The sequence below is a fragment of the Myotis yumanensis genome, unplaced genomic scaffold, assembly GCF_028538775.1.
Source record: "Myotis yumanensis isolate MYYU_CA2020_CCGP unplaced genomic scaffold, mMyoYum1.0.hap1 SCAF_17, whole genome shotgun sequence".
Classification (NCBI taxonomy): domain Eukaryota; kingdom Metazoa; phylum Chordata; class Mammalia; order Chiroptera; family Vespertilionidae; genus Myotis; species Myotis yumanensis.
The window spans coordinates 42,488,714-42,513,199 of NW_027223768.1; the positions used below are offsets into that span (position 1 = coordinate 42,488,714).

Consider the following 24,486-nt stretch of genomic DNA (forward strand, 5'->3'; position numbering starts at 1 on the left):
GGCTGGAATGGCTGTCACTTAGATCACGAGAAAGGACACAGAAATATAAGATCACAACACTAAAATGATTCTGAAGGGAATCAGACTTGTTATTTCTGAGGGAGTAGAAATGATCCTTTGCTTTTGGCTAAAACATAAAACAGAATTCTCCCCACCTCCAAAATTACAAGGTATGATTAAGGTCTATAAACACCATAATTAACCTAATGATACGTAATGAGCAATGTTGGGGACTGTTAGCGAGACCTCCACATGCAAACTGGACAGCATTGATGACAAGGAATACTCACCAACGGCCAGTGGCCTGGGGCGACCACACACCTGCTCTGAAGGCAGAATCCAGACACAGCCAGCGCCTCTGCTCCGGATGCAGGACACTTCCTGGTTCGGCCTCACATGCGGGCGCAGCGCCTCACGGAGTCAGCGGCGGCCTGGGACCCGTCTGGCACCACTCCCAAGCATGTGCTCATAAGCATTATTGGTCACGGAACTTTAGGTAATAAAGTTTATTTTTTATTCAAGAACCACCAGGACATCTGTCAATTATGATGGTTCTTTGGATCCTACTTGCCCTTCCTTTTCCTCTTAGAGTCAGACATTCCATCAAAACAGTTTCTTCAAGTTCAGGCCCTGAAACCTATGACATTTCAGCATGCCATTCCTCTGCTCTCCCGCCCCCACCCACAGTGACATAAAAAGAGAGGGGAGGGAACATACTGTTTTTGCAAATTTTCATTGAGCATGGAATTTATAGGAAAAGATGTAATTAGAAATGGAAAATTTTTTTTTTTAAATATATTTTATTGATTTTTTACAGAGAGGAAGGGAGAGAGATAGAGAGTTAGAAACATCGATGAGAGAGAAACATCGATCAGCTGCCTCCTGCACATCTCCCACTGGGGATGTGCCCACAACCCAGGTACATGCCCTTGACCGGAATCGAACCTGGGACCTTTCAGTCCGCAGGCCGACGCTCTATCCACTGAGCCAAACCGGTTTCGGCAGAAATGGAAAATTTTAAGAATCTACTACGTCTGTTCATTGTTAGCAAAGTGACAGGGGTTCCTTCTCCCAGGATCACCAGTGAGTGGCTCCCCCCACCCCCCACCCAGGGGCCACCCAGACGCAGGATGACATGCAGCCAGCACTGCTCCCTAAGGAAACCCGTTTAACCAAGTGTTCACAATGGCTACATGACCAAAAGGGGACACATTTAAATACACAATCTAAGCTCGTTTTTCCCAAACTGTGTTCTGCGAAACACTAGCATCCCATATTCTCACAGGTACTTTAAATACAAGTCCTGCGTGGGCGCTGGGCGGGGCAAGGAGAAAAGCCGCCTGTGTCTGTGCTGGGACGCTCTGGTCAGTGCCAAACTCCAGGCTGTGACAAGGTGGTGACAGGACACTGCTCCCAGGAGAGTCCCACCAACGTCTGCCGGGGCCTGCAACTTTCCATGGCTCAGGAAGAACTTACATTGATTTATGTTCGTCAGGCAGAGGGAGCAAGAGGTGAAGTGTGAGTGAGGCCGCGCTGATGCCAGGTGGAGTCGGGTGCCGGGTGCTGCTGCCAGCCGGGCCCTCCCGTCCCTCCTGGAAGTGGGCTTCCATTCAGGCTCCCCGGAGAAACACCCACAACAGTCACAGCCTCCCCGGAGCAGAATTCCCACCCGCCTGCCCCAAAGCCTCTCTCAGCTCTGCAGGCCAGCACACGGCTCCAATTCCAACTTGTTCGATCGCTGCTTAACTGAACTTTGACTTTCATTCTTAAAGATCAGCCTTTACACGCTTGATCCTTTCTCTCCAAACACCTCCTATAACAGTTTTAACATACAGTTAAACATACAGTTTGCCTTTCTAAACAAAAATAACTACAATGGGCCCTGGCCGGTTTGGCTCAGTGGATAGAGCGTCGGCCTGCGGACTGAGGGGTCCCAGGTTCGATTTCGGTCAGGAGCATGTACCTGGGTTGCGGGTGCATACCCAGTGGGGAGTGTGCAGGAGGCAGCTGAGTCGATGTTTCTCTCTCATCGATGTTTCTGGCTCTCTATCCCTCTCCCTTCCTCTCTGTAAAAAATCAATAAAAAAAAATTTAAAAAAATAAATAAAAATAACTACAATGACAGACTGGTCTCCCAACTGCCAGTCGCACAGGCTTGGGCCCCTTGGTGATCAAAGGAGTCCAAGACCTTTTACATGGCTCGTTTCCACCTGAAATGCAGTGTCCTCCTCCTGAGCTTCACCTTCAAAAGGCAAGAACTCAACTTCAGTCTCCGTGGTCTGCCACTGAGCTCTCTTCAAGGTTCCCTCTTGCAGCGGTGACCGCCGCTTCCGTCTGCTGAGTATTTTCCAACAGGAGCACAACAGTGCTCCCACTTCATCATCAATCTCAGCACAGGGCACAGAGCCCCATCCCAGACTCCCAGGTCCTCCCACTCCAGCCACATTCCCTTCGGCTCGTACTTAAATGCACACCCTTCCATGACCACTGTCCTGTGAACTGATCTGAGCAGTATTGCTATTTCACATGTAAATGAAGATACTGAAGCACACACATGGACATTATATGTAACATCCTACACATTATAAAGTGCACATGCAGCTATGGGACACGCCGTGGAAGCAGTGAATGGCCCCGCGCTACAGCCCGCCCATCCCCACCTGCTGTGGAACTGAGAACAGAGAACTGCAGGTCCCAAGCCCGTGTGAACTGGCGTCTGCTCAGCAGGGGCAGGGCAGGGCAGGGCGCTCATGCTGCGAAGGGACCGAGGACTGCGGTTCTTCAAGTCACAATGTTACGCAGGAGAAGGAATTAAAAAACCAATTTCTTAACTTTAAGGCCACATAATCTTTCACAGAAACTATTTGCTGTCTCTTTAGAGTCCAAAGTAAGAATCTAACATGAGTCCTAACCGGTTTGGCTCAGTGGATAGAGTGTCGGCCTGCGGAATGAAAGGTCCCAGGTTCGATTCCGGCCAAGGGCATGTACCTTGGTTTCGGGCACATTCCCAGTAGGGGGCGTGCAGGAGGCAGCTGATCGATGTTCCTCTCTCATTGATGTTTCTAACTCTCTATCCCTCTCCTTCCGCTCTGTGAAAAATCAATAAAATATATTAAAAATAAAATAAAAAAATACAAAATACAAAATCCATGAGTAATGAGACTCCACTGGGGTTTGTGAATATTTAAAAAAAAGAAAGAATCTAACATGAATACTTACACTAAATACAGAAAGAGTTGAAATAATGAAGCCATTCCTTTATTTTTAAGCTTTATTTTACCACCCTTATCAAACAAACATCAGAAAGCATGTCAACAGTGCATCTCATGGTGCGTCAGTTTACAACAAAACTGAACAAGGCATTTGTGTTCACAAAAGTTGTCAGCAAAAACTACACACAATACACTCAACAGCAACACAGAGCCCATACTTCCAGTACGTAGGAAAGTGGAAAATAAAGGCTCTTTGCTACTCAGCAAGAAAAACAGTTTTAAGACGAGTAGAAATCGATGTAGGGATCTGAGAAGTCACTTCTCGGCACCGATCCCAGCGACATTCAGTCCCACTCAGTCCTGAAAAACAACTCACCAGCAAGACGTCACCAGGAACAGAGACCACGGCCCGGAAGCAGCGCGCCGTTTCCAGTAGCTCTCAGCGAGGGCAAACCCACAGGCTTTCGGGGTGTCCACCTGTGGCCCAGCAGTCACACGCCACGGAGGGAGCTCACACCGTGAGCACAGCCCTCCCACCCGACTGCATGCGGTGGCGAGCACATAAAGGACTGCCAGGGTACCTCAGATTTCCCCCAAAGAGCGCAGAATGGGGCGTCGCCCTGCGGGAGGGATGGCCGCTCGGCCCCTGCAAGCAGGTGTGCAGCCGTGCTGCTCAGCTTTCTCATGAACAAACACTGCTCCCTCCCTCTGGCCCCACCTGCAGGGCAGCGTGGGACTGGCCGCCCCCAGGGCAGTCTATCCTTGGCCTACATGAGCATCGACGTGCACTGAACGCACAAAAGCTGGGCTCCAAATATTTATTTTAAAAATGAGGACAAACTGAACAAGGTAGTCAACCTGGTTCCACACTCACGTAAAAGAATTTTCTGGGTGAACACTAGAGGAATGTGCAGGAAGGTAACGGACTATGCTACAGACTCCAAATCGGACCTCAAAAAAGACACCTCTCAGTCACACACTCCATGGAAGGTCACCGACACCAGCCAGGAAGCAGTTGTGCCCTCATCACTGTTGCTGCCTCTTATCTTTCTCTTCCTTGCTCTCCCACAGCAGCTCTGGCGCCCACCCAGCTCTGCCGTCCTGACATCGCACTATTTGGGGATCACCTAGCAGCGGAAGACAATCCAAATTGGGGTACGAAAGTGCCTACAAATAATTCTCTTGCTGACGATCCGTGTTTCTGATAACAAACAGCTCTAGTGTTTACACAGGTTTACCAAAAAGGAACAGAACTAACAATTCAGTTGGGTTTTTCTTCTTATTCCGAATGTGACTTATTTTCATTAACAAAATAAGCTCTTTTCTGCACGAGGACTAATGGTCATAAGGCAAATAAGACAGAATGCTGCTCTTTGCCTTGAAGTGAAAAGTGCTGGAACCCCCATCATGAAGCACGTGTGGCTTCGGGGAGCTCTGGTGTCGCTAGGACACCCGCCGTGCCAGCCACCGGGCCCCGTGGGAAGGACCACGCAGGCAGAAGTTTCCCATGAATGCCAGCATTCACGGTGCCACAAACACATCTGTCATGGTTATGACAACTCTCTAACAAGCACAAGTAAAGCAAATTTGAAACGTCAGTCATCGCAGAAGCAGTGCTGGAACAGCCAGGTGCTGAGCTGCAGGAGATGGCGAAAACTTCCTGTGGGAGAGCACAGGCTGTGCCCGTCACCTGAGGCCCCCCTGCGAAATAAAAAGCCTCAGTGCTCTGGCTTTTAGGTACATTTTTTTTTACAGACCTGCTCCTATAAAATTGCAGCAGAAACAGTTAAAATTGCTTTGCCTTTTTAAATATTCACAGCACTTGTCAACTGTGCACCATTGTTGTGAACCTACTGGTCATTGTGCAATTTAAACAAGTCAAACATGAAACAGGAGCTAACAGACAGGGTGCACCTGGCAGGTGAAGGGAGCTGACCTAACCGAGCAAAGCACTCTGGAGGCTGGTGCTGAGACCGAGGGGCCCTGTGCCTTTGCTGCTGGCAGTGCCGCTCATCCCGACGCGGGAGGCTCAGCAGGCTCCCTGTGGGGAGATGCAGTGTCTCGTCTTCAGAGAAAGCCAGCACGCCACTCACGTGGAAAGACGACCCTCTGGAGGGGAAGGGGTCACTGAGCACCTTGGGAAAGATGCCTCCGGGCTGGTCTGGAGGTGCCCCCTGGACAAGAACGACATGAGCTGCGTCAGAGCCAGCGGGGCAGGACTGGGGGAGCCTAGTGTAGACATGGAACTAGACCCGAGGAAGAACCAAATGCTACCAGGTGGCTCTGGCTTTCCAGCAAGTGTAACATTGGGGGAAGTTAAACATGAATAGGTTTACACACACACGAAAAGGTAAACCAAGGAAATGTTGGACTTTTTACTGTGACTCCACCCAAAGGTTATTCCAGGAAAAGCCAGGGGTGCCATTCATTGTCACCACCTGGGAAGCTTCCAGCCCAAAGAGTGTCAGTGTTTCCAGGAAACAAGGCACTTGCTTAAACCTCTGACACCTGCTCACCTGCAGACTAAGTCCGATGTGATCCCACCTGCGCCCCCCCGAACAGCCGCAGCCGTACCCAGCATGCCAGCCTCGGTTCCTGAGCGTCTCCCCCACTCTCACCCAGAAACAAACTGTTATAACTGCTATCAGTTATGATGGTGTTGGTTTCCATTAAATTACCAAAAACAACGTCCCCCTGCCAGATGTCACTGGTAGCAGAAATTATCTAAGACGGGCCCACCAACGGTAAGTGAAAAATAAGACCTAAAAAGAAACTGATGCCAAAGTGTCAGGGACCTGCATTTGATCAGTAAACTCAAGCCCTGAGCCAGGTGAGGGCTGTGGCCTTCAGGAGAGGTGGCCAGTGCAAGCAGGTGAAAGCCGGGTAATCAGAGAAAACCGCCTCAGGCAGGCATTCTCCCCCACTCGCAGCAATGTTTCCGGCAGCATTCCTTAAAACAAACTTGCTCTAAGGTTAAATATAAACCCAGCACAACGGACCTTTACAACAGTGAATGAAAAAGCCAGCATGCTAGCAGCTGGCAGTGTGTGCTCCAGGACCAAGGTGCAGGGCGCAGTTCGATCAGGGCCCAGCAGAGGGAGCTCTCAGGGCTGCGGGGAGGACGGGCCCAAGGGGACACCTGGCCCACAGGCAGCCTCCCCTGCAGGAGTCTCTCGTCTCCTTCAAGAGAGAGTGCAGCCTGGTGCTGCTTCTTACAGACGCTTCGAAGCTGGGAAAGTGCTACCTGCCAACCTCAACATCTCTCTCCAAACAACCAAAACACCACAGAAGAACCAATTTACAGGCCTTTGTCTGGGCAAAAACACACCTTGAAACCATGAACAATGAAGAAAAAACTGGTGAGCGGGGAGGAGAAGGAAGGAAGCACAGATGCTAACTCAGCAAAGAAAAACTACCTGAGATCAAATTTTCCCAAAAGGGTTGGGGTTAAGTGACATGACTCCTCACCTTTCAAAAAGAAAATTTCTAGGTTTTTAATAATTTCAAAGGATCTAAATCTGTGCATATATTTCACCCTAAATGAATCATGAAAAGGGCATCTTTGAAAATATTTGGTTGAGGTTTAAGAAGATACTAAGACTGAATTTCTGATCCTGTGAGAAGAATACAAATGTCTTTGGTAGTAATGGGCTAAGAGCTAGGAAATAATTTAAATCATAGGAGGCATCTTTTTTCAATTTTGTGGCTTTAATATAAAATATTTAATTCAATAAATGGTACTTAGGCTCACCAAGTATTCCCTCAGCTCCCTTATCATCTACCAGCATCTTCTGTATGACACTCTGTGTTAAACACCACACAAACGTTTGCATGCACAGCACTGAGACGAGAACGGAGGAGCGCTGTAGGACGCAGCGCGGAACAGGCAGCCATTGCCAGAAGCCACTGCAGCATTTATTCTAAGGACTTGTGTTTTGGTGGTCAGGATGGGGGAATGTGAGGTTCAGTGCTCACCCAGAATGCTTGCCCTCGAAAAGAACCCCCCTGTACTGTGTTCATCAGCAGGTAGAGAAGGACCAGGTTTTTCATCACCAGGGAAGCTACCACCCGCACAAACATGTGTCTCAGGGCCGCTTAGGTCCCCACCATACGGTTCATTCTCTTGAATTAGTGTTTGACATCAAACCACTAACTGGCCTCTGCAAGGGCACAGGGAAGAGTCCCTCCTCCGAAGGGCCGTGCTGACCTGCTGACTGCCCCGGGACCAGGCCGCGGCCGCTGAGATTCTACACCAGCCTCTAGGCAAAACTGGGCTTCCGAGTGCACACTGAGAGGCTAGAGAGTTTGGAGACTAAGTAACTGAACTATGGAACAGTCGCTGTTGCACAGGTCCCAGAACTCCCCTCTGAAGTTTAAGCTTCGCTGGGGCTCGGGGCTCTCGGTGGCCTGCACAGCTCCAGTGGGCAAGACACACAAGAACATTCCTTAGGAAAAAATAAATAGCAATTTCATTTAGGAAAGGAAACAAAAAGGTCATACTCTGTACACGACTACTTTTTGTATAATCAGTGCTTTATAAAGGTTCCCTAAGTTTAAACCCTTACAGACAATCTGCAGTAAAGTGACAGGAAGCCCGTGACCCCATGACCCCGTGTCCCCGACCTCAGTGCAGTTTTCCTTCCTTCCAAATCCCATCTGGGTGGCCTCACCTTCCTGACTTCCAAACCAGACCTTGAGGGCTAGGCGCTGGCTCCGCCAGGGAAGGAGGGAGCAGACAGTAGACCCCCCGTCACCCACCCTGTGCCCACTGCTTCTTCTTCTGCTTTCACTGAACATCGAGCTTGTTCTTTTTGACCACTCAGTTCCCGTCATGCAGGGAGAACACTCTGAGGGAGCCAGCAGTGATCACAAGATTCAGCAGAGATGAGCTCACCCGGGTCTAACGCAGATGGAATGAGGCAGCCGCTCGGGGCAGAACTTTCCCTCTGATCCAACCACTAAATTAAGCGATTTCAATGGAACCCAGTCTAGACTCACTTGCTCTGAGCCTCTCAGGAATGTTTCTCATTTACCTTCCATCAGACAGGCCAACTCTCAAACAAGCTGACATCCTGAACGTTACAGGTATGCTGTGTGGGGAATGGGTTGGTGTGGGTGGGATCAGCTCACAGGACTCACAGGAAAAGGACCGACCCAGGTTTTCTCTAACTCCCCCACCTGCACTCACATGAGCACACGCCAGACATCAGGTTGTGCAACATCAAGCATCAGCTTTCCAGCTTAAAAGCCTTAATTTAAAAGCCTGTAGCCAGGCTCACTGCAGGCTCCTTAAAGGAATATTCGCATACAGGACTTCTGGACCGATGGTAACTCAGTGTGGACAAGGAGGTAACGTCACGGAGCTCCCAGCCCGCCAAGGACATGGACGACACAGGAGTGCTGTGCAGGAGACATCACCACTCCAACAACGTGTCCATGCTCGCTGGGCATGGCCCGTCACTCCCGACTCATGATCACATGCAATAATGAGTGTCGAGGCTGCACGCAGCAGGGACCCTCCCGGGATGGGGAGGGGCCCGTCCTGCGCGGGGCCCGTGTCTGCAGTGCAGTCACTGCTTGAGCAACAGCTGACCGTGAGCAGGTGAAACAAATGTACAAGGTGTCCCCCCACCCCCGCGGGAAGGGGTGCTCCTGCATTTGGGTGGAATATAATAACCGGAAAGTGGAAGCGGAGACGCAGGACGTCTCCCAAGGCTGCTGATTAAAGCAAGGTCTGGTACAGGTACCCCCTCTTGTAGGCACTCAGCGGGTAGAACGTAGCCACGACAAACTTCCCGTCAAACAGCCTTCCCGTCAGCAGCTTCTGAGCAGCTTTGGAGTCCCCAGCATTCGCGTACTCGACAAAGACCTGTGGAGACAGAACACATGGCCTCGTTCCCACCAGGCTCTCAGGGCACTTCTGCCGAGGCCCCACGTGGCCACCGGAGCCCCGGGGAGGCCAATGCTGCCGGCCCGTGGACCACATTTTTGAGCAGCAAGACGGAGAACGCTCCCTTGGAGCTCAGTCGATTCAGAAAATCCAACAAAGACCAGTTGGGTGACGACATACAGCCTCGTGCCGTTCGCAGAGCAGTGCTGGGCAGTGCAGGACGGCCAGACAGGCGGCAGGCCCGAGAGCCCGAGGCACGCCCGAGAAAGAGGAAAGACGTGTGGACGCCAGGACTGCAGGAAGGAAGGTCACCTCCCTTTCCAGGGCATCTGACCCGACCTAAGCCTGGAGGAGGACATGGCATCACTGCTCCCAAGTGCTGCCTGACCTGAAGCGGAGTCCCAGGGAGGAGAAACCGCCTGAAACGGCGTGTCCTCGGTCGCCAGGGACTAGGACCAGCCACCTCACTAGCACGGGCGCGGCACCGACTTCCCACAGGGCAGCAAGCGACAGTGCAAGGAAATCAGTTTCTAGGTTCTCAACGTTCATCTGCACCTTTTCCTAAAATCAGGTCTACGCAGCAGTTCAGGCGGCAGCCACTTCCATCTCGCAGGAGCCCTTCCCACCTGGACGGAGCAGTCACCTCCGCAGGGCGTAGCATCCTCCAGGCACGAAAAGAGGAGGCAACTCCAAACACAGTCCTGCTCTGCCTAGTGAGGGCATGTGCTGAGAAGTGAGTTGTGAGCGATTTCCCTATGCAAACAGCACAGGCACTTCCGCACACCTGGATGGCATGGGCTGCAGCCTGCACGGCGGGGACTGTGTGGGCACTGCAGGCACCTGTGCCAGTGTAAGTATTCGGCACCTAAACACATCTGTGCACAGGAAAGGTCAGTTCAACACAGTGGAGAAGCGGCCACCTGAGCAGCACTGAGCACGCACACAGCCTGCAGGACTCAAAGCTGCTCTGGGTGAGTGATGAGTGCATGTGAAGGCAGAGGACATCACTGTCCACTACTGTGGACTTATAAACACTGTCCCACAGCCTCCCCCTGCTTCCTTCCCCCATGGTCAGAACGAGAACATAGAAGGTGTCAATGCTGCCCCATGAGCAAGGGCATAGACTGGAATAACTGGAAGTATTGGCAGGAACTGCCTGGGTGGTGCACACATCACCTTCAAAGTGACTGTCAGGAGGAAGGGAGAGGTGGCCTGAGAGTCAGTAGGAATAAAAAATCAAGATAGAGCCTGGCCAGTGTGGCTCAGTAGTAGAGCATCGACCTATGAACCAGGGGGTCACAGTTCAATTCCCGGTCAGGGCCCATGCCCAGGTTGCAGGCTCAATTCCCAGCAAGGGGGCGTGCAGGAGGCAGCCAATCGATGATTCTCTCACATTGATGTTTCTCTCTCTTTCTCCCTCTCCCTTCCTCTCTCTGAAATCAATAAAAACGTATTTTAAAAAAAGAAAGAAAGAAATCAAGATGGAGCCCTGGTCAGGTGGCTCAGTTCGTTGGAGCGTTATTCTATACACCAAACGGTTACGGGTTTGATCTCTGGTCAGAGTGCACTCAGGAGGCAGCCGATCAATGTTTCATCTCACATCACTGTCTCTGTCTCTCTCTCTCCTTCCCTTCTTCCTCACTCCCTCCCTCCCTCTAAAAATAATTTAAAAAACCAACATATCCTCAGAGGAGGATTGTTTTTTAATTAAAAAATAAATGAGGATGGAGGTGAAGGACCCCGGCACTGCCGTGCGAGATGTCTGGCGACTGCGTGCTGGAATAGTGTCAGATGAAGGAACTGTGTGGTTCATAAAAACCTGAAGAGGGTGTAGGATGGAGGACTCAATATCCTGACTTGGAAAACTTGTTTGGGTGCTTGACCCTATTCTGGCACAAAGCCTTCTCTCTGGCACGGAACTGATGGCAGAAATAAAGTGGGTGTACAGTTCACACCATTACAACCCGGAAGTGCTCCCAAGTCCAGGGACAGGCTGGCTCCACATGACCACAGAAGCGTGTACTAAGGTGGCAGTGGCTTTACCTGGTTGAGGTGCTCCTGGCCTGTCCTTGTACCGGGTGTGTGGTCCCCGCGGAGAGGGCTGCAGCGCCTGTGAGGCTGTCCGTCTGGGGGACAGGCTCCTCTGTGCTGAACCAGGTCAGGGGATGAGGGACCGGATCACAAACATTCTCAAAACCCGAAAGGAGCTAAGACCTGGGGCTTCAGGCTAGTGACTGACTGTCACTCCTCCCACGGAAACTCCAGGGAAGCGTCTCAGCGAGCGTGTCCTCTCGCAGGAGACTCCTCCTTCCTGTCACCTTGGTGAGGACGCCCACCTGAACGCTCCTCCTGAATGGGTCAGGTCTGGACCACACTGGTCCTCAATTCAAAACCTTCAGCCTCCCTCCTCAGCCTGCCAACCCACACCTCTGTGATCTCACCTGCTCTCCCCACTCCCACTCTGAGGGCGCACTGACCCTCACACCTGCCAGCGCCCTCCACCCCGAACTCTCTTTCCCAGTCTGACTCCTCCACACCCACTGAGATAGCTCAGTGTCCAAAACAGCCCCCGTGCACTAGACGGCCCCCCGTGCACTAGACAGCCCCCTGTGCACTAGACAGGCCCAGTAGGAACTTCCCAGAGCATGTTTCAAAGGTGTACAGGCTGGGAAACTGAGATGGTAAAACAATATTCAGTTTTCCAGAAAATAAAAATACTACAGACAGAAGGAAGTCTTCTCCTATCTTCTTTGCCATATAATTTAATTTAAAATCACAGTTTCTAAAGAAAACTCTGTGATTCCAGGTTTAGCCCATACATTTTATAGATAAAAAAACAACTAAGAAGTGCCACAAAGACTGGAACTCAGATGGCTGGTAATTCTGTTATAATCAGAACATAACCTAAATGGTTTTCTAACTCTACTCAATTAGAACAAAATCGGGCCAAAATATTTTTGTACTGAACCTGAGTCAGAGTTGCACATGATTCTGTTGGTGTCACCATTTTCAATGACTCAAAAGAAGATTAGCCCTAACCGGTTTGGCTCAGTGGATAGAGCGTCGGCCTGCGGACTGAAGGGTCCCAGGTTCAATTCCGGTCAAGGGCATGTACCTTGGTTGCGGGCACATCCCCAGTAGGGAGTGTGCAGGAGGCAGCTGATCGATGTTTCTCTCTCATCCGATGTTTCTAGCTCTCTATCCCTCTCCCTTCCTCTCTGTAAAAAATCAATAAAATATATTAAAAAAAAAAAAAAAAAAGAAGATTAATGCTTTTTAAAAAACAAATACTAACTGATAAATGTATGCATATTATAGAACAGGGGTCCTCAAACTACGGCCCGCGGGCCACACGCGGCCCGCTGAAAACATTTATCCAGCCCGCGGGGTGCTTTTGCCGCCGCTGCCTGTTGCTTAGCAGCCGACTAGTTTTTTTTAAAACTATAGTCCGGCCCTCCAACGGTCTGAGGGACAGTGAACTGCCCCCTGTTTAAAAAGTCTGAGGACCTCTGTTATAGAACTTCGGGAAAAAATGAAGAAGTACAGAAAACAAAGCCTCCATAATGAAAACTTCATAACCTCCAGCAACGTTTTTGTCTACATTTTCTGCAGAACTGAAACCCCATGGAGCGGACTGACGAGTGCGGAGAGCGCCTCTCACCTGTCCCCGGCCAGGGCTCTCCTTGGGAACCAGCAGCGACACCACCGGCCCATACTTCTGGCACTCCTCCCGCACGTCTTCCACAGCATCTGTGTGTCCAAACACAGCCCACTCAATGTAATTAACAACAAGATCCATTATTCAAAAAAGGTACATCATCAAAGAACTCAGGAATCCATATTTGTCATGAGATCGCTCTCTATAGCTTTGAAAATCAAGCTTAAGTGTAATATAAATTCATATATTTAAAAGTTTTCTTTTTGTATTTTAACACTTTGAATAGCTAATATGTCCGAATGATTCAAAATCCAAAATCTGAAATAGCAGTCCTCCTCCTCCTTCCCAGCTTCCATTCCGGCCCCTCCCTGAAGTCAACAAGCATGATCATCTCTTCCATAAACATCAGCTCCTACAAGCAAATATGATGTTTTTAAGTGAAAAATTCCAGTCTTGCCCTTTTTTAACACTGAATCTTTAAGATCTTTCAAAATCCTTATATGAATTTCTTGTTTGTTTTTGTGGCTGTGTGATATTTCACCCTCTGAATGGTTGATCAAGTCTCTAAATATGCCTCCTACTGCTCAAAAGCAGATTAATATCTACGTTCAAACAACATTTAAACAATCTATAATAGTTAAGCTGGCACAGGTCTAATTTCATTTGCGTATTTCTAAGTTGCCTTCCTAGAAATGGAACTGCTAGGTCACGTGGTCTGAATCGATTCTGTTAGCATCACATTTCATAGTCCTCTCTGCAGTGACCTCCGTACTGACCCCACAGAGGGTCATCAAGGATGTTCCCACTGTGAACACGACGGGTCACAGACATCACAGTGGGTTCTAATGAGCATTTCAATAAACGAGAACAAAATCCACGGGAGATACTCTGGCACACCCTTTCCTGGGGACCGTCCGTGTCCTTCGCCCACTGCCTCCCGGGTGGGTTAACAGGGCTTCTGTCTCTGATAAGAGCTGTCTGTTTTTTCTTAGATTGTTACTTGTCTTAATCTTTCTCAGGGTAAAATTTGTTGCATTACCATTTTACTGTTTGAGTTTTGTGATGAACTTGTAAGAGGCCTTTCCTGCTCCAGGAATATTATTTTTAAAAATCTCCCATGACTTTTAAGTTAACTTTTTTTCTTTTATTCCCACCTGTCTTCCTTCCCTCCCTCCTTTTCCTTCCAGCCCTGTTCTATTCCTTCCTTTACTTTGTCTTATGTTTTGTTTTTCAATATTTTAATCTTCACTTGATTGAGAATTTATTTTGGTCTAAACAGGAAGATCGGAATCTCACTTCCTCACCCAACCCCACCAAGACGACAAGACTATTCCCACACACGATAACTAAGCAAACTCACCTAAACCTCATTTCATGTCATCTAATGAAGACCTTCTAATCAAAACAAAGGCATTCATGAGAGACTCTTAAACACTAAGACTCAGTGTCTACATTCAAACAACATTTAAAACATTCGGTGCATTTAGGAGCATAAAGAAAGGGTTGCATAGTGAAATAGCAAAGAGCAGCTGTCGTCTACCAGCAGGTGTCGTCTACCCAAGAGAGCCACGCCTGAGTTTTGTAAAGATGAAAATTACCAGGAGACAGAACCACTGCACCCTAAGGGCCTGATTAAAGCAAAGCTGAGGGTTCGGCCGTCCTTTCAGATATGTCCTGAAAAGTCGAGGCTACAGGTACTAACAACCGTCACAGGTTCAAATAAATTATATTTGTTTCATTTGTCAGATAACTATGCAAAGCCCAGCGTTGTCAAATGATTTACACTTTCCAGGAAACAGGGTGGTTAAGGTAGCCCTGCCTGCACTGGTTTGACTCTCCACAAAGAAAATGACATTTTGAGTCTGGCTCTGGGTAGCCCACTCACCACTGTGCTTCCAGAATGCTTGTAGGGAAGCGTAAGTGTGAGTCCCTCCTCCTTGACACCTGTAATGGCTCCTGCCTCATTCAACAATGAACAGGGAGTGCTCTGGGCCTGACCCAGAGCTCTGTGCAAGCTTATGTTCCAAGGCTGCGACCTCTGGGATAAAATTTAAGTCCTTCAACACAGCAAACTGACTGCTCCGCAATAAATACCCTATGGTGCAGTCACACCAAACAACCGGCCACTCTCTACCACGCCACACCTGCCCTCAGCCAGGTCTCTGGCTGCTCCTCACCCCCAGCCTCAGCCAAGTCCTGACAGGCTCAGGTGCAGCTCTGCCCTCTGCATGTCACCTGCCTCAGATTTACCAGAACTGGCTCCAATTCCAAATACTATCACACTGCGGATGAGGGCTTTGCCACAGGAACTCTGGGGGACACACTCTATAGCAGGAATCAAAAAGTGAGAGCATTTTAGCGATCACAGAATTCAACATCCACACTGTATAGACGAGGAAGCGCTGAGAATCTTGGGGCGAGAGGTCCCCGGCAGACCTGTTAAGAAAGACGTGAACAGCCAGCTAAGGTAGCACTGACCTTCGTACCCCTCCTCGCTCTCGAGGTAGTCACCATCCAGCACATTGAGCAGCCTCAGCACCGGGGTGGGGAGCATCACCAGGTCTTCGATGTGAGGGGCTGTTGGGGTTTGTTATGACATTGTCAGATGTAAGCTCCCCAAATACATGGATGAACAACAGGCAGGGGAGCTTGGAAATATACATTAGTTCCAACAACCCAGAAAGGAACAGAGCCATGCACAACGTACCAAAAGGAATGCTGAAGAAGGGGCTGCACAGAGCCACGTCGGCGGGCGCTCTCCGGCCCGGATCCTCGTGCAGCATGCTGAAACACAGAGCATCATCAGTCTCCTGGAAATGCAAACACTGACGACAAAACTAGTGCATCGCAGCCCTGATCCCCTGAGAGTGACCACTGAATCCTTCCTCTATGTGAAAACGGAGATGCCATTTATAATCAAATGGTTCAATAAATCATGATACAAACCTAGGGCACAATATATTTCAACTTAAAATGTTTTTGTTTAGGTTAATAATACATGAGAAAGTGATCCACACTTTATAACGTTAAGTGAAAGGAAAGCTAAACAGATTGAATAATACAATTAAAAAGGGTAGTAGTGAGGTGGTTTCTGAATGTTGTCAAATTTGAGCAACTTGGTAGCAATGACAACAATATAGAGCAACTTGATTGTCAGAGCAGAGAGGACAGGACGCAGCGGCCATGTGACCTGCTGGTGCAGATACAAGTGCTACTCAAATGGGGGAAGGACGGGAAAGCCCAGCACACAGAGCGCTTTCAGCCACCGCTCCGAGATAATGGCCGTCCTTGTGCTGAGGCTGTTGTAGCGATTCCATTCGTACACAAAGCAAATGAGTGGGTAAGAAACATTCTAATTCTGCATCCCCTCTGTGCTTAGAGCCACAACTGCTGACACAGAAGAAAGGAGATAGAGACGTAAAACAGAAGACATTATTGGTTGTCCTGCGTCTGTCCCCTTAAAAGGCCTAGACACAACGCCATCCAGTACCAATGAGTGTATCTAATACCCAGACTGTGATTTTCAAGTACCACTCCCTACTAAAAGAAACCAGGCTTCCTGGAGAAATGGCTACTTCCAGGTCTGGGCAGGACATGTAAGAGGCGACTGGGAACAGCCTGTCACAGCAAGGAAGTTAGAACAGGATGACGAGGTCCGCCAGAGCCCGCCTGCAGAGGCGCCGTCCGCAGCCAGGACACAGCTCCAATGAGAAGACTGCCAACACACGTCAGATATATTGAAACCCACTCGTTCATAATGATACTTTTCAGTTCCAAAGAAGGCACGATCCCTTTGGAGGATGACAGGGCATTACGAAAACGAGAGAGAGAATCAAGCATTTCCCTGTTGTTTGGTTAACCATGGGAAGGACAGATGACAGAATGAGAACACCCCCTATCAAAGATCTAGACAATGGGAACTGACAGTGACCAGGTGCCTCCCTGTGAAAGAGCACCGTGCCATCTACAGTCCCACCAAAAACTACTTGAAAATTCAAACCCTCTAGATACAACCACCAATTCACAAGAAATAAACAGAGAACTGTGCTAAACTACACCACATAACACAACCTGCAAAGTTCAGATGGGGGCAACTGTGCTGAGTCAACAGCCCAAGCTGTTCAACAGAAACACGGGAGGGGGTAGGAGGTAGAAACAGACTTTTTAGAGTCAGACTGATTTTAAAGGGCCTGCTTTTTAGAAGAACTCTAAGCCATAGTGTCTAAGGATGCACACTCGGGTTATTAACGGCAATGAACCGAGGAGGTAATTAGCGTGAAGTCAGGGCAGTGGTTACTTTGGGGAAGAGGAAGAGGCTTGGACGGAGACCTGGGACTTGCGAGCGACCTCAAAGCTGTTTCTTGAGCTAAACGGTGGACAAAGGGATTCCGAGGGACCCACTGGGCTGCACATTTGTTCTCAGTGTCTGTGTAATTCCACAGAGAAGTTCAAATAACACACCTGGGCAGATAACCATGTACACAAGAAAACACCGAGAAGAAACACGCCGAGAAGAAACGCACCGACTGCTAACACTAGAGAGGGCGTACAATTTTCTTTTCCTTGTCACAATTTTCTGTAGCTTCCAAATTTAGTATCAGCTGTAGAATTTTAAAAATTGCAGTCAATACTAGAACTTAGATGATCTGACTTACAAGCAAGAATCCATTATATAATTTTTCCCATTTAAAAAAATTATTGTTGGCGTACAATAGTATATCAGTTTCATCTGTACAGAATCCATTATACTATAATCTTACACTATATATATATATATATATATATATATATATATCTCAATATATATTATTGATTTCAGAGAGAAAGGGAGAGGGAGAGAGAGAAACATCAATGATGAGAGAGAATCAGAGATTGGCTGCTTCCTGCATGCTCCCTACTGGGGATCAAGCCCACAACCCAGGCCTTTGATGGGAATTGAACCTGGGACCCTTCAGTCTGCAGGCCAACATTCTATTCACTGAGCCAAACTGGCTAGGGCATTACACTGCTTCTTTTCAAGATAAAATGCAACATGTGATGTCGGACATCAGATACTAACCTACTAACTGCTATTTAAACTTAATTCGTCTCACAAGAAAAGCTGGTACAATGGAAGTAAGTCCATGGATTATAACATCCATTTCTGGTCTGACCCTGCATGACAGGTATGGAAGAAATTACCACTGGGGGAAACTGGCTGAAGGGCAGACCTCCAGTTCCTATAAAACAAACAAAAACCACAAACACCTAATTGGAAGATTTATAGGATAAATATTCCAAACAATAATACTATGACTTGATCAGGAGACCCACCCTTTTGCAGCATACTATTTTATTCATTTCTGGACCATAAATGCTAGAACTGTGAAAAATCAACTATTTGATAATACACGTTATTTCTTATTTTAATGTATCTATTGTGATTGGATCTACTTAGGAATCAGAAACACTGTTCTGTCCCCACAGTTTTCAATGGTAATATTTAAAGTATAATACATAATGACCTCACTTGAACCCTCTTTTTGGTAGTCCACAACAAACTTAGTCATTAAGTTTATAAAGACTCTTTAAGTACAAAGAACAGCCAGGGCTACAAGAGGCCAAAGACACACGGCCCATCACCCGTTTCCGCTGCCAGGAAGGCCTGCTCCCTAGGACTCCTCTTGAACAAAAGAATGTCCCTCTGAAAATAAGTTTAGTAAAAGACTTGACCACTTATGTTTCTCATAGGAAGCTGGCCTGTACAGGTTTAAAGTAGGTTTTATTTCTAAGGGAGAATAACCTCTACATTGTGGAGAGCGGCTACAGTGTTTGGACAGGTTCAAGCCTCGGACTAATGAGAGGGCACAGTCCCCTCGTGGCAAAGCCACGTGCAAGTCCCAGCTTGGAGGGCAAAGCCCTCCCAGCACAATTACAGCCAAAGGCTATAGTTGTAAGCTTGACCTTATGGTCCGAACCTGTGGTCCCAGGTGGCTAAGGGAGGTAGGCTGCGGGAAGTGCAGCAAGTGCTGCCAGAACAAAGCTTGATAGAGTTCAGGTGCATGTAATTGAGTAGATTCGAAACCCGTGAGAACATTGTAAACATCTTGACCAGGCCCTTACTTTGCCTCGTGGAATCTGGCTATAAAATAAAGACTCGGCTTGCAGGCTGTGGCGCTGTCTCTCCATCTGAGAGCAGCGTCCCACCCAGCCCCAGCTTTATTCTTTTGTTTGTCTTCTTTAATCCTTCACTGCCCCCCCTCAGGTTCACTCCTGGCCGTGCTGAGCGCGGCACACTACATGATCAAGCAAACCAGAAATAAGTAAATTTCTTCAGTGAATAGCAAAGTTGAAGTAAAAGTGACGCACCTTTTGATAAGGTCTCTCAGGTGATAGGCTGGGATTGCAGCATTCACCACTGCTTTCCTGGCAAATATGTGATCGACAATAGCAGAACTGTTTGCCTAAAACGAGGGAGAAGAGTCTTTCTTTGGTTATTTAATCCAGTCAGTATTTCCTGAAGTACCAGGCACTAGCTGCTAAGTCCAATGCAACAGAAACCCCCTCTTCCTCAAACTCCCGACCTTAAGAGATTTTGTGCAGAATCATTTGTGTCCTAGCTTCAGCAGCTGGTCTGTTACCAACACCCACTGATGGGTGAGTAAGCAAACAAACACCAAAGTAACCACATGAGAATGCAGCTCAACGTGAAGTGAGAAAATGCAGTTGTGCTGGGTGAGCCCGTGTCTCAGTGATGAGTCTGCAGTTGGTTTCAGATAGAAATAAAATAAATTATCCAGGAGAATAAGGCACGAATTAAAAACCGCATTTGTTATATTATTCACACTCTAAATCAGTGGTTCTCAACCTGTGGGTCGCAACCCCTTTGGCGGTCGAACGACCCTTTCACAGGGGTTGCCTAAGACCATCCTGCATATCAGATATTTACATTACGATTCATAATAGTAGCAACATTACAGTTATGAAGTAGCAACGAAAATAATTTTATGGTTGGGGTCACAACATGAGGAACTGTATTTAAAGGGCCAGAAGGTTGAGAACCACTGCTCTAAACCCTTGTGGGACGTACTATTTCTCCGAGTACCGTGGAAGTATGTACATGAGTAAAAAGACCTGACAGCATCATGTTCACTAAAGTTTCTAAATGTCCCACAGGCACACACATGTTAAGAACGAGGCATTTCTTTTTTAACGCCAATACTCTAGAGCAGCGGTTCTCAACCTGTGGGTCGCGACCCTTTGGGGGTCAAACGACCCTTTCACAGGGGTCGCCTAAGACCATCGGAAAACACATATAACTACATATTGTTTTTGTGATTAATCACTATGCTTTAATTATGTTCAATTTGTAACAATGAAATTGGGGGTCACCACATGAGGAACTGTATAAAGGGTCACGGCATTAGGAAGGTTGAGAACCACTGCTCTAGAGACATATGCCTGGCCTGCAGGGATCAGGCCAAAACCAACTCTCCAACATCCCCCAAAGGGTCCCAGATTGCGAGAGGGCACAGGCCAGGCCAAGGAACCCCACTGGTGGCACAATCAGGTCTGCGGAGGGACCACAGGAGGACTCCAGGACGTGTCTGGCCTGTCTTGCCCAGTCCCCAGCAGCAAGCTAACCTACCTGAGTGTCTACCCCTGGTGGTCAGTGCACATCATAGCGACTGGTCGAACTGTCGGACACCTAGCATATTAGGCTTTTATTATATAGGACTAGAGGCCCGGTGCACAAAATTTGTGTACGGGGGTGGGGAGCGGTGGTGGTGTTCTTCCCCTCAGCCTGGCCTGCACCCTCTCGCAGTCCGGGAGCCCTCGGGGGATGCCTGACTGATGGCTTAGTCGGACATCCTTAGCGCTGCCGTGGAGGCAGGAGAGGCTCCTGCCACCGCCTTCTGGCTGAACGGCGCTCCTCCTGTGGGAGTGTACTGACCACCAGGGGGCAGCTCCTGCGTTAAGCATCTGCCCCCTGGTGTTCAGTGCACGTAATAGCGACCGGCTGTTCCGCCATTCGGTTGATTTGCATATTAGCCATTTATTAACAGGATTATCCTCGTTTTACAGAAAGTAAACCATGGTTTCGTGAACCTAAATAACTAGCTTAGTAAGAGCTAGAGGCAAGATCTGAACCTTATCGCATGACTTCAGAGCCTACGCTCACACTCACTTGGCAATTTTGCCTCCAGAGAAAGTGATGAAATATGTAAAGATATTTTTATCGAGGAGGTGATTACTGGGGATTCCATTAAGTACACATCATGCCTCCAAATTTCACCACAAAATGCCTGACTGGGGCCCAGTTCTGATCAGCTCTGGCCCAAGCAGAACCAGTCCAAAAGCTTAGACAGTGGAAGCCCTGGGAGGACTGACCTGCACTGACACCAGGGAAGGTACCTGGCTTCCCGGCTGCGGGGAGCACCAATGACAAAGAGTGGTACTGGCTTTACTCGCCTGGCAGCATGTTTTTTATGATTAAAGCATTCCTTCCAAGAGCTGCTACTCCTAACGGCCCAACAACCACACACTCTGTATCAGATGTTTAATATCAAAACCAGTAATTCCTAAACATTGTACTATTTACCAAACCTCTAGCCTGAAGGATACTAACATCATCACAACATTAAAGCCCCAGAATGTGTTTGAAGACATATTGAGGTTAATTCTTAACTTGTGAACACACAGAAAATTCACTCCTGTGTCAGAGGTTTGGAACTCAGTCCCTGTTCCCACAGAAACCATGTTGTAAGCAGCAGTCACATTACCAGGAAAGTGCACGTGGCAGATGAGTAGGAAGGTGTGCAGGACGGTGGGCAGAGCCCGAGGTGGGAGGACAGTCATATGACCCAGAGCCAGTGGTTTTCCACATCTGAGTCTCTGGTTCATTTGAACAGAGTAACCAATATCCCTCTGACCATCCTCACAGAGTTGTCAGAATTCAATGAGGCTGTGCACTAAAATACTTCAACTGCATTAACTGTAAACATAATGTAAAAAATAGCATTTAACTGATAACATACTGCTGTATTACTTTAAAAGCAGTATAACTAAGTTACTAAACAAAAGAAATCCCTTTTGCTTCTTCAGGAAGAGGCAGTCGTTCCACACTGACTCCACACCAGGCCTGAGCCCAGGCACAGTGAGCATGATGCTTAGCAGCGCCTGCAGCTGTGGGAGGAGGAGCAGCTGTCAGGAGCCACCGTGCAGGAAGTGGGGGATGGGGGGGGCGTGAAGCAGAGTCCTCACCAAGAATCACTATAAGCCTCAGAGTCTGAAACTGGGACAAGGGACCCTGAGCAAAGCACTGGCGCTGGCTACCTTCCATTCCTGAGATCTGATGGTGTGTTTCAGTTTCATTCCTGAGAACATTTCCAGTAAAATGATGCCGAGGCTCCACAGGTCAACGGCCGAGGTGCACTCTGTGTCGCTCTGCAAGCCCGCCTGGGCCATGCAATTTTGAAGTTCTGCTTCTGGAGCCCGATACCCGTCTGTCTGAATATACTTCACATCCTAAAGAAGAAGAGTAAACATTACAACCAGTAAAAAACTGCTCACTTTCCATCCACCCATCCACCTGTACCGCTGTGAATGCAAAACAATCAGCCCTTGGCTACCCTAACTCCTCAGTTCATAGGTGGCAAGCTGCATACTTTCCAGACAGCTCCTGGTTTCTGCAGACTCTCCTGCCCGCTAGACACTGCTAATAAATAAAGGCACTGCAAAGAGCTGACAAACCAAGATGAATGGGGAGTTTGCCAGAACCCACACACGGGTTTTCCCAGGGGCCCAACACTGCACACACCAATAATTCAGCAAGTAACCAAATGCTCAAAGAAGAAAAAAGCATTTTACAGGTGAATTACTCCTAACACTAGTTCCCCCGACGTGACCCAGACACATGGCCTTTCTTCCATGGAGGCAATGAAAATTTTTGTATTTGCTTCACCCCCAGGAATTTCATCACTGAAGTTAGAAATGATCTCTTAAGCCTCTACTAAACCACTTCTGCTATTTAAAGACATTTAGCTTAGACTCTAATGGGGGTAGGGGGGACAGAACATATTTCTTACTTGATTGCCTTCTTTGAAGCTAAGTCCAAAGTCAATGAGTTTAAAACATTCGTTCTCTGCGCTCCACAGTATGTTACGTGGTTTGAGGTCTGCGTGGACATAGCCCTCACGATGAAGGAAAGCAAGGGCCTCCAGCACGTCTCGGGCACAGTGCTGTATCATCCACATGGAACAGCCCTGGTGACTGGAGTATAAGAGCAACTCTGAAACGCTGACGTCCAGGAGCTCTAGCAGCAGGCAGCGAGACGGCACGTTTGGAGAGAAATGGATTGTAAAGACTCCATACAAAGTTACTACGAAAAGAAACAAATTGTAATGCTTTAAAAATCAGACTCTGGCAAGGAAGCTTCTACTGTAATAAGATTTTTTGGGTAATTGGGTTATTTTAATAAAATAAGATGATACTACTTTCAGCAGCTGATTACTATTCAAAGATATTAAATGTGGCACAATAATTCAAGTTGTATTTCACTAAGCACTCAGTGAATACTGAAGGTACCAAGCAAAAATGATCGAAAGTAAAAAATTAAAAAAAATTAAGTAAAAATCCAAATATGAAGTACTACTCTTAAGATGAATGTCGCAATGTGAAAAAACAAAATTTGAAGATTGGCTCTTGATTCAAAATAGCACTCTATTACCTAAATATTAAAAGAAGAGACTTTTAAAGATGACATTGTCACCTCATCTTTCAGATTCGACAAGTCCTTAGGCTTGCACAAACTGCAAAAAAAATTCACTCTTAAAGACCATGGGCATGGACAAGATGCAGCCTTAAACACACACACTAATGCTAAACTCTTCTCCAAAAAGGTAATATAAAAAAGGCCAGTCTTCAAACGATGCTCACCAGGAAGTAGACATTAGGCGAAGCCCTAACCCTCGCAGGCTGCGGGGGAAGTGACGACCAGGGCCGTTTTCACAGGCCGATCGACCACCAGTAATCGGTGCAGGCCTCCCACTCGGAGTGTCTGAACCACAGGCTAAAAGCACACAGTGTGCACGCTCACGCTTGCACAGGGGCCACGGAACACGGCGTCACTGCTCCCACGCGGACTAAATACGGGCCGAGGGGCATCGACGACGTCAGCAGGGACGTCCCCAGTCCCCGCAGCGTTTCCCGTTGTCCCCGCCATGCAAGGGCTGAAAACTTCCCGCGCAACACAGGGCGGTCCGGCCCAGGCGCGGCCGCCGGCCCAGGGAAGGGACCTCTGCGCCCCGCCCAGAGGCCGCAGCCCGCGCACCGGGGCGCGCCATTACCGATGTTCCGGTGGCCCTGCAGCTGCTCCAGCGCCGCGCGCTCCTTGCGGAAGCCGTACTCGGCGGCCGAGGCGGCGGCCCCGGAGGCGCCGGGCGGCAAAAACTGCTTGAGCGCCCCGGGGGGTGAGCCGGGGGTGCCGCAGCAGCGCACCCGGTACACCGACGCCGACGACCCGCTGCCCAGGCGGCTCTGCACCTGCCACAGCCGCCCGAAGGCCTCCAGGAACCGCGGCGGCTCGGCGCCCCACGCGCAGCCGGACGCCGCCATCCGCGCGGGCTGAAGGCGACACGGAGCTGACGCGACGCCCGGCAGCAGGCCGCCCGCGGGTCACATCGCCGCCGTCGCCAGCCGCTCCGCAGGGAGGGGCCCGCCGCGCGCCGCCGGGCTCAGGTCGCCAT

At 48.7% G+C, this 24,486-nt stretch overlaps 1 protein-coding gene across 1 annotated transcript; it reads right to left on the reverse strand.

Moving 5' to 3' along the window:
- Positions 1-3,236: 3,236 nt before the first annotated feature.
- UHMK1 (U2AF homology motif kinase 1) lies at positions 3,237-24,486 on the reverse strand. The gene is made up of 8 exons (XM_070396979.1): positions 24,088-24,486; positions 22,828-23,120; positions 22,076-22,267; positions 19,109-19,203; positions 15,468-15,544; positions 15,239-15,337; positions 12,764-12,852; positions 3,237-9,081 (listed from the first exon to the last, which is right to left on the reverse strand). The coding sequence occupies exons 1-8, from the start codon at positions 24,353-24,355 to the stop codon at positions 8,935-8,937; spliced, it is 1,260 nt and encodes a 419-aa protein (XP_070253080.1). The 5' UTR covers positions 24,356-24,486; the 3' UTR covers positions 3,237-8,934.

What these genes read in the sequence shown, in the direction of transcription:
- UHMK1 (XM_070396979.1), bottom strand. Translation starts at nt 24,355, where the DNA reads ATGGCGGCGTCCGGCTGCGCGTGGGGCGCCGAGCCGCCGCGGTTCCTG. An exon ending in CTTCTTCAGCATTCCTTTTG is followed by an intron (nt 15,338 to 15,467) that starts GTACGTTGTGCA and finishes AAACCCCAACAG; the next exon opens with CCCCTCACATCGAAGACCTG. An exon ending in GAGCGAGGAGGGGTACGAAG is followed by an intron (nt 12,853 to 15,238) that starts GTCAGTGCTACC and finishes TTGGACACACAG; the next exon opens with ATGCTGTGGAAGACGTGCGG.